Source organism: Clarias gariepinus, chromosome 7 (assembly GCF_024256425.1).
Source record: "Clarias gariepinus isolate MV-2021 ecotype Netherlands chromosome 7, CGAR_prim_01v2, whole genome shotgun sequence".
In the NCBI taxonomy this organism is placed as follows: Eukaryota; Metazoa; Chordata; class Actinopteri; order Siluriformes; family Clariidae; genus Clarias; species Clarias gariepinus.
Window position 1 is genome coordinate 19,395,729 of NC_071106.1, and position 14,399 is coordinate 19,410,127.

The 14,399-nt window shown below is 39.3% G+C and overlaps 1 protein-coding gene across 1 annotated transcript; it reads left to right on the forward strand.

Moving 5' to 3' along the window:
* Nucleotides 1–392: 392 nt before the first annotated feature.
* c7h15orf61 (chromosome 7 C15orf61 homolog) lies at nucleotides 393–1,485 on the forward strand. Its single transcript, XM_053500782.1, has 2 exons — nucleotides 393–1,158; nucleotides 1,283–1,485. Exons 1-2 carry the CDS (start codon nucleotides 816–818, stop codon nucleotides 1,408–1,410), a joined length of 471 nt encoding a protein of 156 aa, XP_053356757.1. The 5' UTR covers nucleotides 393–815; the 3' UTR covers nucleotides 1,411–1,485.
* The last annotated feature ends 12,914 nt before the right edge of the window (nucleotides 1,486–14,399 follow it).

The window sequence follows — 14,399 nt, forward strand, 5'->3', positions numbered from 1 at the left end:
CATAAATTTTCTTTGATGCAAAAATAAATAAATAAATAAATAAATAAGATCTGGGTTTATTTCAGTAATTTCATTGTATTTACTGTATACTTATTACACTGACCGAAATGTCCATTGATCGACCTGTATTTCGAGTAACCGATGTCTACTATAATATACTGTAAATATAACATACCCATTTGTGCATAAATAAAAAACCAAATAGATGCAACTGATACTAAATTAAGTCATCAATATTTAACTTGAGATATATTAAGATAAACATGAATAACTACGAATTATAACATTTAAGTCAGTTGGAATCTGCTGTCTACGTACTAAATGCGCACTTATAAAATATTGAATTTAACCGGAACCAATACTACACTGTTGTTTCTAGTCGAGTAGTTTAGCTGCAGCACATGCTAGCTTTAGCCAGCTGTCAGAAAGAGTTTATATGAGTCACATTAGCGCTTTTATACGTTCGTTGAGGTTTTATACAGTTTACTGTAAAGAACATGTATGGGTGGGTACTTGTTGTTTTCGTCGAGGCAAAAGTATAATCGGGTTTATCTGTCGAGCTGCGCTAAGCTAAGCTAACTAAGCACGCCCCAAGCTATGGTATCGTTACTGAGTCTTAATGGGACGTGCATGTCGTTACTGGTCCTGCGTCTCCGGTGCTTTTGCGGTGCATGTGTACGAGACGTTTAGTTATAGATTTGCTGTGGCACCTGTGTAAACAGAGATTGTTTAGAGGAGAAACTTAGAAACAGTACATTAGCCGCGAGTTTAAATGCTTCAGTATATCGCTGTGGATTTTTGACCCACCAGTGCCAATGACAGGAATACTGCGAACTGTCCATAGCTGTTTTTTGAGGCTTGTGCTCTTCCCAAGTACATTTCGGAATAACAGTTCTCGTCCTGCTGCCTCTGAGGTTTTAACATGCCATCTATCCCAGCGCAAACTGCCACCCTGGACTTCATTCTGTGTGCGCTACAGTGCTGTAATCAATGACCAGTTCGGCTTGTCCAACTTCAACTGGCAGGTACAAGGTGCCAACTACCACATCCTCAGAACTGGAGCTTTTCCTTTCATCAAGTACCACTGTACCAAAGCGCCTCCACAAGACCTTGACTTTGAAAACAAATTCTTTGGCATTCTGAAAGTCATCAACCTGGGTTAGTTCAAATTCTCTGTAAACAACGATTGACCTGATTTACCATTATAGACCAGCAGCACTGTTAGGAATTAAGGAATGCTGTGGATGCTTAAGTTTCTCATCCTCCACCTTTTTGCTTGTAGGTATTCCATGTCTTGCGTACGGCCTAGGCTCATGGATGGTGGCTGGTGTTACAGAAACTGTGCACACTTCAGCTGGCCCAATCACTGTTTATTTTGCATATAAAGAGGTAGATGGTGCCAGGTACTAATGCTACATAGATGACTGCATTCTTCTTTATATTTGCCTTATACCGGACATCAGACAACAATTCAATAAATGATTCAATAAAGCTTTTTCTTTTTACCATTGAATGCTTGTGGTGAAGGTTTTCCTTACAATTTGTCATGGCACTACTTATTTATGGTATAAAGGAAACAAGCTAAGTATGCTAAATGTACAGAGAATTCTCTCACAATTGCTGCAATTTGCTTGCTCTTTGCTTTTTGTGTCCTCCTTTGCTATTGCGGAATTTTAAATAACTTTAGTTCATTTATTTAAAGTCAAATTAGTGCTCACTGTCTTCTCAGAATATTGACAATAGGAAGCAAGAGGGGCTGTTGAGAGGACAGGCTTGATAAAATGGTTTTTAATTACCATAGAGTAAGTGTGGCCTTCATGCACTATCCCCTCCCTTTTCCTCCCTCAGTCACGCTTGCGCCCTTTGATTTCTGATAATTTGTTCTGCTGACTTGATGCCGTTTTAGTTCTTTGCTGCAGAATTTAAACCTTCACGTTCCCTCTGAGGTTGAATTTGACAAACTGATGTATCGATTCTTTCAGCCCCTCAAAGCATTCTGCTGAGCCTATTTATCAGTGGCCTTGATTTCTTGGTCTTGCTGACCCTCTTTTAGTAACAATTAGACTAGAGTAATAATTTAATGTATTACCTGCAAATCAATCCACCCTGTCACCTTTTCTTTTAACGTAGGATAATTTAAAAAAGAAAGACTTCTTTAAATGCCAGGGCTTTTTTTTTTTTTTTTTTTTTTAAATGCTATCTCTACCAAAGTTACAATGTTTTATCATATTGAACTTTTTGTAATGATTTTCTAATGAAGAGAGAATAGAGAGCCCCAAATGGTAGAAAGTTTAGAATTACTGTAGAATAGTTATTTTAGCAAATCACCAACGATTACAGGATTGTATTTATAAGTAAATAATGTCTATAGTCCATGATACAAGTTAGTCCCTGTTATAATCTGCTTTAACAGCTATAATTTCGTCCCTCCAGGGGCCTGGTAGCGTAGTGGTTATCACTGCATTACAAGCATTTCACTGCATATTGTACTGTGTATGTGACAAATAAAGTTTGAATTTGTGGCCTCGCACCTCCAGGGTAGAGGGTTTTGTTTCCCACCTTGGGTCTGTGTGTGTGGAGTTTGCATATTGGGAGCCCTGAGCACATCCTAGGAGACCCATGGCACGAGGCAGAGTACACCCAGGACAGGGTGCTGATCCATGGCAGGGCACACACATTCACACATGGGTAATTTAGGAAAACCATTAGCTTAACCTGCATGTCGTTGGACTGTGGAAGGAAACCCACCAATGATGGGGAGAACATGCAAAATCCATGCACACAGACCCGAGGCAGGAATCAAACCCGGACCCTGGAGGTGCAAGGTGACAGTGCGAACCACTGTGCCACCTCCAAAAACATGCAGATTAGGTTAATTGCCGTTCACAAATTGCACTATGTGTGTGTGTGTGTGTGTTTGTGTGTGTGCTCTAAAGACTCCTGTGGTAGAAAACTTTGTGGTTTTTTTTATTATTTTAATTTTTTTGTTTTTTGCTGTACACTGAAGACCTTTGGGATTGAAATCAACAAATTAATGAGATGAAAGAGTTTCACCTTTCATTTTCTGCTGTAAATATTTAGATGTGTTAAAATACTTAGAACATGGCTACCCTGAGGTTTTTTATAAGGAAAAACGTAGGAACAGATAATCTTAAAGTAAATATGTTATTGTTTATCTTTTGCTCAGAATCGCTGCAATCGCTGGGCTGATATTAGTGATCCACTAATATCAGCAACAGCACCATGCTCATTTGGGTTGTGGTTTGGTGATCTATTTAGAGATTGTCTTGCTGCATGATGAACTTCCCAAATTTGATTAAATAAATTTCTCTGTAAGTGAAAAGTTGACCAAAAGTTTCTTTAGACTTTCGAATTCATTCTGCTGTCATAAATTTGATCATGAATAAAGATTAGTGAGAAATTTTTCTTCAGTATACACATCTCTGTTTTTCATGTGGGGTTATGTTTTTTAACAAGATATTCACAAGTGAATCCCAAAACCAATAGTACACTTCGGTGTTAACTGCTTAAACAATCAGTCCAACATGACACAGTCACTAGTTCCAGTATTTTTGCTAAATGGTTGAGTTAAAAAAAAGGAGCCATTTTTTAAGTAGTTAAACATATGAAAATGTAAATAAAATATTAGGAAATTACAGCTAAAATTCTGAAGTTTTGTCTTAGTGTTCCTAATGTTCCTAGTGTTTTCGGTGTATAGCAAAAACAAAAATAATTGCTCTTTCAGTATCTGTATTTCTAGTCAATATCATTACACATCTCCAGTCACTACTCTTGCTTTTGGTTAGGTTAATGCACTTTTTAAAAGTATTTCCTTTTTGCATATTTACTTCGGAAAAAGTTGCAGTGACTAAACATACAGTAAATGCACATTTAATTCATGCACAGGTTGTCTGTAATTATCTTATCTTGCACTTTCTTTGTTACAAGTGTAACTTAAAATCAAGTCCATATATGGATCTTCCCCAAGATGTTGTGACAAAGTTGGAAACCTACTTTTGTCTTTTTTTATCCTGTAACATTACTGTTTCCCTTTAGAGGCCCAAACCCTGTCCCAGCTGTGCACAAACATGAAGACATGGTTTGCCAATGTGGCTATATAAGAACTCAAATGGTCGGCACAGAGGCCTCACAACCTCACTTAACACACCTTTATGATGAACTAGAATGCCAACTGCGTCTCAGCTGTCCTCATCCAACACCAGTACCTTTCCACTCTAATGTTCTTGTGGCTGAATATATATATATATATATATATATATATATATATATGTGTGTGTGTGTGTGTGTGTGTGTGTGTGCTGTGATAGTCAAGTGTCCACAAATTAACCAGTTAATTTCCATGTCGTTAGTATAAGGTTTAGACTAGTAAATCAACAAGGCAAGGCTTTGTCTAGCCTTCAGAGCTACAATGCCTGGCCAAAAAAAGTTACACACTCCAAGATTTCATTAACCGACTTTAGCTTTGATTGTGGTGTACAGGCAAATTCATGTGTGAAAATAATTCTGCATGCTTCCAGAAACACACTTTCACAATTTGAGTGCTGGTGTATGCCTGTGACATCAGGGAAGGGAAAAACTTCACTGATACTGTATGATAACCTGGTCATTCAGTACATTCAGATCATCAGCTGATTTTATTTTATTGTCACCTAACGTTGCTAAGTCTAGACCTGGCCAATTGAGAGCAACCCCAGATCATAACACTGCGTCCAGAGACTTATACATACAGTGTGCACTATGGATGATGGGTGCTTTATTTTGCGTCCCTTCTTACCCTGACACTCCCATCACTCTGGCATACAGTCAATCTGGACTCATGTTGCACATGAGCCACTGCTCCAAAGTCAAATCCTTATGATCCATTATAGGTTTAGCACAGTCCTAAAGTGTTGGAAAGTTCTTACCCCAGTTGTAGTCATTAAAATTTCCTTAATTTTTTCAGTGCTTGATGCATACGTTTAAGCAGCATGTTCTTAATGAGAATAAAATACTTTAATAAAATCATTCACGCTTCCAGTGCTATCTGTTTAGCCTTTCATATGTCAGCCACTATCAGACGCTGCATCTCTGCATAGAGAATGCTCAGGCCACCGTGTCTTAATTCCTCATTGACCCTTTGATCCCAGCCCTTGGCACAGATACTGTAGCTCTGTGGCAGGATAAGTTGCAGCTGAGGGCAATAACAGGCCAGGCTTTTTCCCTCAGGGCTTTGAAAGGGTGATTTGAGCCACGTGTAACCTAAGCTGAGATGACTGTGTACCTGTGTTCCAGCCAGGCGCCTGGAGGCCTGAGCCAAGCTGCTGGAGGCTGCCATAACCCAAGCAGTTGCTTACTGTTACACCTCACCTCGGTCAGCACACTAGGATAACAGAGCAGAAAATTGGCTGCTTTAAATTAATGGGGAAAAAAATTAGCAGTGCCACATTGGAGGATCAATGCCTTATTTTAAGGACAACACAATCCAGACTTGTGTCTGTAATTGAGGGACCAAATTACCCCATCTAAATAAAAGGTACCAATCAACAAAGGATTAAACATTTGTATTAGCAAGTTCAATTACATGATAATGAAAGAGGGCAAGGTAAAATCTTTAAATACAAACACTATTTACATCTTAGGTGACTAATTGAAACTACAGTGATTTAAATGCTTTTTGTATATAAAAAAAAACTCACCAGCCTTTAAAGACACATTAAGATGAAGATCTCTCAGCACAGGACTTGAGGATTTTATAGACAATCTATTATTTAGCAGGAAACACATCACATTAATTTTTTTATGACATGGAGATGTATGGGTTTGGCAGAAACAATTACTGAATGACTAACCCCTGCAGTGAGCTCTTTGGAGGTTATCACTATAAGCGCTGAGTCCATCTTCAGACCTTTTGTTTCTCAGGGTGCTTGAGCAGCAGGAGGACATCAGATGCATTGTGATCTGTGACATATGCTAGCTGTATAATTTTCCTCCATGATATCTGTTTAAAAAACACACTTGATGTGAATCCGCATCATCAATTGATAAATCATAAAAAATGTTCCCAAATATAGCAAGTCAGCAGGACAAGCAATTATAGACCACTGAACCACATTCATGAGAATTTTCACCAGAATGTCAGACATTTGACAGCATATTAATTGCAATTTTTAAACTATGATTTTATATATGTACATTTTGTTTCTTGAATTCTGGTGGAATTTCCAACATGATGAAAGGCAACCTTGCCAGTGTATAAACCGGCATACTGGATTTGAGGCAATGCTGTAACTATACATATTTTATTTCAGTTGGACATTTATAAACCCTTAAAAAATACTCAATGTAAAAAAAAAGGATTTTTCTCTAAAGTTTAATATTGTTATAAAGTCTTGATAATATAATAATACCCCGTGTAATTAAATTACAAACTATAACCCAACTTCTTAATGTATTTATTGTACCAACCAGAGCAACTTAATATTTCAGTTTGGTTCACAATATTACATTTTGGCCAGTGGGTACAAATTTTTTTTAATAAAGTGTATTTTGATTGAGAATTTTCTTCTTTATCATCTTGCATAAAGGAAAAAATAAAATAAAAAACATCACTGGAAAATAGATTTACTTAGACTGTTAGAAGCTTTAGTGATTTCAATGGATTATAATTGCTGACCTCACACCATTGAGGCTGGAATTATTAGATTTTTTTTCCAGCCTGCTATTGGGTGCTGGAAGTGGTTCTGGTGGAGAGGGGAAAAGCCATTAAAAATCTATTATAGCAGATCTTTTCACCCAGGGGGAAAGCCTTCTCATTACTAAGCAGATTGCTAGGGATGACAAGTGGCTCTATATTTCTTTTTTATTATTATTATTATTATTTTCCCCTGCGTTTCTTTTTTTGCACCTTTTTGTGTGAAACTCGCCAGTTCATAAGACAGACACACATGAGTGCCAGGCTGAGGTAGTGAGCTTGGGTTATTGCCCCGGTCATTTGTTTGTGCCTGTCGTATGTTTATGTCTGTACTATTTGAATATAGCTTAGCTTTGCTGAGACAAACATCAACTTTGAAGCTTACTGCCACTTTGGGCTGACTTGCTTTGAGCTGTTGTGACCATTAGGAGTTCATTCATATTTGGATTTTAGCCCCTACTCACACATACTTTTCTGCATTTCGAATCTCTTGTAATCATTTAGAAAATTCGGCTTAACGTGTTGTTTTCTGTCCCTGTGCTAGTTGATTATGGCTTTGTTTTTTCACTTCTCCCTTGGTGCTCATCTCATGTTCCCTTCATCCATATTTACTGCTTACAGTGTTGACATTAAGAGTAATGGATTCTAATGGTCTCTCTGTGAGTTATTGTGAGAGTTAAATGAACTATCCATTTTTGTTATATATTATGCAGTATTTAAAGTTTCGGGTCATTAAAAGGCAGACGCCACCCTCTGCCTCCCCCTCTAGGTTGCCTTTTACCCCCTGCCAGCTTGTACTGATGCTCCTGTCGCCACGGGCTGCATTTAATCTGTTTTTCATAAAGCATAATAAGAATATTATGGAATAATTATTTATTTTAGAATACTTCGTGCTTACCACTGAATGTCACATTGCCTTTCTGACTTTGTGTGCAGCATGGGTGTAAAAAGTGAGTTTTTATAGTCAGTGTCAGTGTTGGGTGTAACGCATTACAAAATTAAAGTACTTGGAATACATTTTTGATGTAAGGAGTAATCTAACGCGTTAGGTCCGCCATTTAAGTTCTCAGTTATTTAGTTACTTTTTCAAAAATATAATCCGTTATTCCGACAATTTATGTAATGTGTGAGCCAGGCAGCAGTCATTCCCAATCCATTATTGTGTGTGTGTGTGTGTGTGTGTGTGTGTGTGTGAAAGTCGTCCTACAAGCCCCAGCCCTGAAAACCCGCCCCCTCTGTTATTCCTGCTGTTATACCCCTATCTCACCTGTGCGGTTTGACTATGTGAGAACTGACGCACAGAAAGATGTAAATCTAATCACAGCACCAAAACTCGCGGTGAATCATGATGAACCGCACATACAGCCACCGCGCGAAACCGCGTAGGTGAGATATGGGTATTAGTAGTTCATAGATTATGGACCAAACTTCACCGAGTGATGATGGTAGAATAATTATAAAGGTCTTGACTAAAACAACATGCATAAGGAATCACAAAGGAGTTTTCATTTTCTGCAATGAAAAAGTCCTCTAACTAGTTACTTTTATCAGAAAGTAACGCTGTAATGTAACTGATTACTTTTTAATGAGAGTAATTTTGTATTGTAATTAATTACTTTAAAAAGTAACGTTCCCCAACACTGGTCACTGTGTACCACTCTGATCTAAAGTTCAGGCTATATCAGTGTTTGCCATGCATACATAGTTTCATTAAGCTAGTGCCATGTGTACGGGTGAAACTCGTGTAGCTCAGATCAATTGGTTCCCAATGATTTGACAGATTCATGGCATGATTCACTAAAATGTTTTTGAAGTAGTCCTTTGGAGTCAACAGGGTTCAACCAGCTGATTTTTGAAAGGTCATGAGCTCTCTCTCCTGCCAGGGTCAATATGAAAAGGTGGCCTTAAATCTGGTAAATGGCCGTAAAAGATTGGCCTTAAATCTGCGCCCTAGAAATGGCTTTGTTGGTATTTCTGTTCATTTGCAGGCCACCTGTGCAGTGTGGATAGCAGCATGTGCTTAGCGGTAAAACACTTATCTGCTTTAAATACTCTGCATAAGAAAGCCAGCATTCAGGAGCAATCTTCTGAAAACTAAAAGTGGAATAAATAATTCCCGTTCCTCCACAGTGATACCTTTTTTTCTGCCCCTTAAATGTGAATGTTGGATCTCCAATCTTTCTGCAAATGAGCCTCGGCTTGCTGTAATGGCTTTCTGCTCCTCATGGGAAGACGGCCGTGCGTGCCCGCTCTAAAAGCTGCTGATTGAAGGGGAAAATGCAATACAGGTGTAAGGCAGACTTGATGGGGGTCTTATGCGAGGGTTATGAATTTTAACCATTCTCATCTATACACTGCTATGTACATACATAGCATAATGGAGGAGGAATGTGCTGTCTGGACTGTTTGTGGGCCCACGGAGACCAGAGGGTTTCTGCTGGGCTGTCGTTAATTCCAGATGAGAGGATTGCTTTTATGCTAAATTAATAAGAATTAAAGGCCTGAGTTGGTTAAGCAAGCACTTGATTAAGCTCTGGAAGGGGGTTACACAAGCTGAGCGGCTGATGTAGGTTACGACACTGAAGGTCAATAGTTTTTCCTGAGCGCGGATCTTGTGAGCATATGCAGCACTCTGCGCTAATTGTAGTGTAATATGCTTATATCTCATGGAAATTCTGATGTGGGGACAGGTGCACGTGTCCTGCACGTGTCCTGTGACCTATAAGTTCTTTGTGTGTTTGTCAATGTGCCCTTGGTCAGGCCCAGTCATTGCACAAGGCCAGACTAATTGAGGAGAAGACTCTATCTGTGGCTGCTAATGATGATGAGCGTGGAGTTGCGCAGGCTTGTCCCCTCAGGCTGAGCGATGGTGTTTGGGAAACAGCCCTGCTTAGTTATTGGCCAACAAAGGGGGAATTCACTTAATACAACCTGCGCAGATTAGTGGGTAATTGTTGCCATAATCAATAAGGCAGCCGCGCGTAAAATGAAAGGTGTGATTGTGTGAAGGAAGAGAAGTCCAGAATAGGTTTGCTGAATCTTTTTAGAACATTAGGTCAATGTGCAGCACTGCCATACACTCTATGATGTTCTGAATGCTTATGAGGATGTTAATGGTCCATATGTCTGTCCATAGCCATGTGTATGCGAGCCTGTGATTGTAAGGGCTGTCATGTCAAGGGGTCCTTGTGCCTGATCTGTGTGTGTGTGTGTGTGTGTGTGTGTGTGTGTGTGTGTGTGTGTGTGTGTGTGTGCTTGCCTATCCATTGTAGCTGGGCCTGCTTGGATGAGCCTCATTGTTCCTGCGCGGCCTAGTGACAACGCTGGCGGGCAGAGAGTGATGAATCCTGGGCAGGGTGACAGTGATAAATAGCCCTTTTAATAACAGCTGCCCCACTTGGCCAGCCACTCACAGCCTGTGTCCTCTGTGTATTTATTCCTATGTTTATTTATGCATCCATTGCAAGAACGAAATCACAACCGTAGGGCTCCAATATGTCTTTTTTACTTTTTTTTTTTGAGGTGGTGGGGGAAGGACTCGTGGTTTTGCAGTTTTGAATGTTTAGGGAGACTCGATCCTTTAACCCAAACAAGTCATCCATCTCTGCCTATGCCTCACCTTACCTTGAGCTCAGCATTTAGGACTTTTTCACTTCTTTGTTTCCACCCAGTGAAACCTACAATTTCACTTTTTTTTTTGCTTAAAGCACATTTAAAAAGGATTTCTTTCTGGCGTTGGGCACTGTGCCGGGATGTCCCAATTGGCCATGATGTTCACACTTGAGAACATTAGCACTGATTATATACCAGTGCTGTATACTGGTGACAGGATTATGGACCTAAAAGCCAGCTCGTCTGGTCCAAACCAATGGAAAAGCAAATGCAGTACAAATTGCAGAAAAAATGGCAATGCTGGCCACTATAGAAAGGCACCGGAACACCCAGAGCACCACGGCCCACTATGCACAGGCCCCAGTGGCTGGGGGCCAGACTGGCCTTTTGGCACAAAGGGAACCAAAACAATATTGGGCATAATGCTGATCAGTTTTATTTGAAGCTGTGCTTCAATATTTTATACAATGTTCTATAACTACGATTCTAAAAGTGGGGTCTAACAACTTCAGAGGATCCATGAAGCGTAGCCAAATGGTCTATGGCATGTTATAGTGGTGCAAATCACAACCCACTTTTATCAATTATGCCTTTAAATAATATCAATTAGATTTTCACCGAACTTTTAAAATTTGTTATACATTTAGAAAGTTTAGATACACAAAAGTATTGGACTAATCTGTATGTTTAAATAGTTGGATTAGACCAGAAAAATGTCTGATGGTGGATTTGTAGATTGGTTTACATTTTGAGTACCCTTGCTCTGTAAGTCTGCTTTTGAGGACAAGAACTGTGCTTGTTTCCGTTTGTCTGCCAGTCTTCAGAATCCAAAATCTAAAAAAAGTCAATTTAAGTGATCTGTATTTCAAACCTGTACATATCTTGCTGTTGTTGTGATACAGAAATCATGACCAACTTAAAACAACCAGAGCAACTTAGTATATTTATTTATGTTAATGTACTAGTACATATAAAAAGTACTAATTTGCATTTTGTCAGTTATATAAAGTCAGAGTCTGTGTTCTCTTTAACTTATTTTGAATGAGAAGAACACAATGATAATTCTGTGACTTGGGATTCCAAGTAATCATCGATGCAAAAAAAAAAAATACATGCCATCAGATCATACATTTTATCGACTAATCTGTTCTGTGTTTGACTGGAATGCCAGTCAGGTGTATTCCTGCTGTACACCCAGGTTTTCCCAGGATAAACACTGGTTCTACCTCGTCTCTGACCAAGATAAAGAGATCATTAAAGATAAATTAATGAGTGAATAAATAAATAAAAAAACATATCACATAAAGAAATTTAGTTTAAAAGGCATTACTAAACTTTTAATGTATTGACCAATTATTATTTATTGCTGTTTTGGTTTATGCCTAACATCCTGATCTGAATTAGGAAATATATACAAAGACACATGAACTTGGCAATTTCCTACAACAATTTATTGTTTCGAAAAATGTTAATGTCGGCACTAGTAAGTGATTGGGCTAATTGAGTAATTAAAAACAGATGTCGGAACACAAGCCCAAGCACACACTTGTGCCCTGCAGAAACTCAGCACTGTGATGGTTTCCGACACCCCTGTAGTGCAGGGATATCCCAGAGGTACCTGTATAATAGTTACAGTTTCACCCCTGTGATTATTCGGTTGGAGTCTTTGATATTGAACCGAAAATGGTCTTTTGTGTTATTTGTGCAGAGTACGAAATGGGCTGGAAAGGAGCCACGACTGTAATGGCAAATCGTAGTGCATAATGGCCATAGCCAGTGGACCATGGCTCTGTCTGTGGCCAAGAGTTAGACGCATACACACGCTCACACACACACACACACACACACACAACTACACATATCTCTTCTAGAGCACATGGTCTGAGTTTATAAAGTCTACTGTACTGTACCTGCATCATTAAGGAGATGTGATGTGTAGGTGGGAATGCAGCATCCTATGACATCACAGGCTGAGGCTGGCAGAAATCCCTGTAATGTGTCTGACAGCTTGTGTGATTGGAGTCTGGCTGGCAGGCATTGCAAAGTGCAGATCAATAAGCAGCAAATTTCCCATTAAAGAAAGATTACCTGGACCTTGCTCTCAAATAGCCAGTGGCTGTGGCGTGGATAGACAGAGCAGGGAACGTTTTGCGCGCTCGAGTTTTCCGATGTTACGTCCTGTACATAGCTTTAGGTCAGTACAGCAGGCAATCAATCTCCCATACTGCAAGTTGCATATTAAAGAACATGCTGTGTAATCTGAGCCCCACAAAATTCTGAAACTGGTGTGATAATTTCAACGACCGCACATGTGCTCATGCATCCCACTGTGTATACATGCATGTATGTTTTCCACGGATCACCTAAGTATAATCACTGCGTGGCGGTGAGGTCCCGACTGACAAGCACCCCAAAATCCTTTGATTGTTCATCATCATGCATTCTTTAATCAAACACTGCTCCATGGGCCGCTGAGCAGGAGTTGAGAATCTGCTGTCAATTGGTGGAGGACTGTGAGGGACAATTAAGAGAGAAAGACTGCTGGGAGGTGCAAAGACGGGGGGAAAAAAAAAGACACAACAGGCAAAAATCAACACAGTGGCTGCAGAACAATCAATCAAATCTGTCAAGCCGTTTTTTCCAGCCTGTGTAATTTATTGGAATTGTACTTAGGAAATGGGTACACCCTGTAACGTGTAGCTAAGATCACTCTCTCTAACACCTCGCAGCGTTTAATATTGAAGCCAATCTTGGACCTGCGTCCTCTGATCTGTGACTCTGCCCTTTGTTGCTTTGTTGCTGTTGTGTTTTATTGAGAAATATTGTGACCTTATTCGGCTTATACAAGAGCTTCGTGCTACTTTCGAGACACTGTATTAGGTATATTTTTATGTATGAAGTCGGCTTTTGCCTCTAAGGTTTTCAAGGTCAAATTTGTAACCGTTCATGTCAAAGTGTTCTGAAAGAAATGATGGTTTTATTTGGTTACAATAATAAACACCAGCTATGCGTTAACGTATAGATTGTAATGCGTGTAGATTGTATTTGCCTATGTCATTGTGTGCATGTGTGTCCTGGAGTTTAAATACAAGTCAGAGACATGCATAAAACTCTGAACCACACACACTCAGTCACACGCACGCAGAAGCTCCAGCAGACCTCTAAATCACGTTTTCTAATTCCCTGAGCCACATCTCAATCATTTTCCCTGCTAATTTGAGAGTCACCCTCATTTCTTTTTAAACGATTCATTTTCAGCACATTTGTACAGTAAATGGCCCCGATGTGTTCTACAATTTAGTCAATTACTGTTCCAGCCACCCAGGCTCCGGGGAGCCTGAACACACATGGCCTAGAGCTACCATCTCAATAATTGTTTCAGGAAAGTTGGGAATGGATCGCTAACGTTGTGTTCTACTTATTGAAATGTCAATTGGAGCCAGGACTTCACATATCCCATTCTTCTCTTATATACTTTTGTGTTCCATTAGAAATGTATGGAATTCTTTGCCTCACCCGATGCCGCTGGATGTAATAGAAGGAAGTGTACTTGCAGGAAGCATGACGTTCATTTTCACGTTTAAAAAGGCTGGGTAGTGCTAACAAGGTGTTTACTATAGTCAAATGCTGATTCACAATCATTTGGTGAAATGATAAAGTATAACTACAAATCCGCCCAGAGCAGAAATGCATATTGTACCTAAAGGTCCTCATTTTTTCCTAAATGTAATTCTACAGCAGGGTTGTACAATTGCAGAACTTCTCCTGAGGTCCTCTTTAATTACAAATTAATTAAATCAGAATCAATTAAAAAATTAGATCCCATTTAAATGAGGTCTTAATGGGTGTTAATGAGGGGGAGAATGTGTAACTGGACCAAACAATATAACCCAGAGACCCCAATTAACTAGCTCATTTTTTGCCATCTATCTTCTGCTTGGCCATTTTCCAGTGAAATGAAATTCAGTTGTTACACAGCAGGTTTAAAATAATAGTTTTTTGCTAAAAAACTAAAAAATTAACCGCACAGCATTCGAAGATTAAAGCTCAACTGGCTACGATTACATTAAAACTGACTAAATAAATGTCACTGCTA

Bases quoted from the DNA above. Each gene is read 5' to 3' on its own strand.
- c7h15orf61 (XM_053500782.1), top strand. From the start codon at position 816: ATGACAGGAATACTGCGAACTGTCCATAGCTGTTTTTTGAGGCTTGTG. The intron at 1,159-1,282 runs GTTAGTTCAAAT...TTTTGCTTGTAG, and splicing joins TCTGAAAGTCATCAACCTGG to GTATTCCATGTCTTGCGTAC.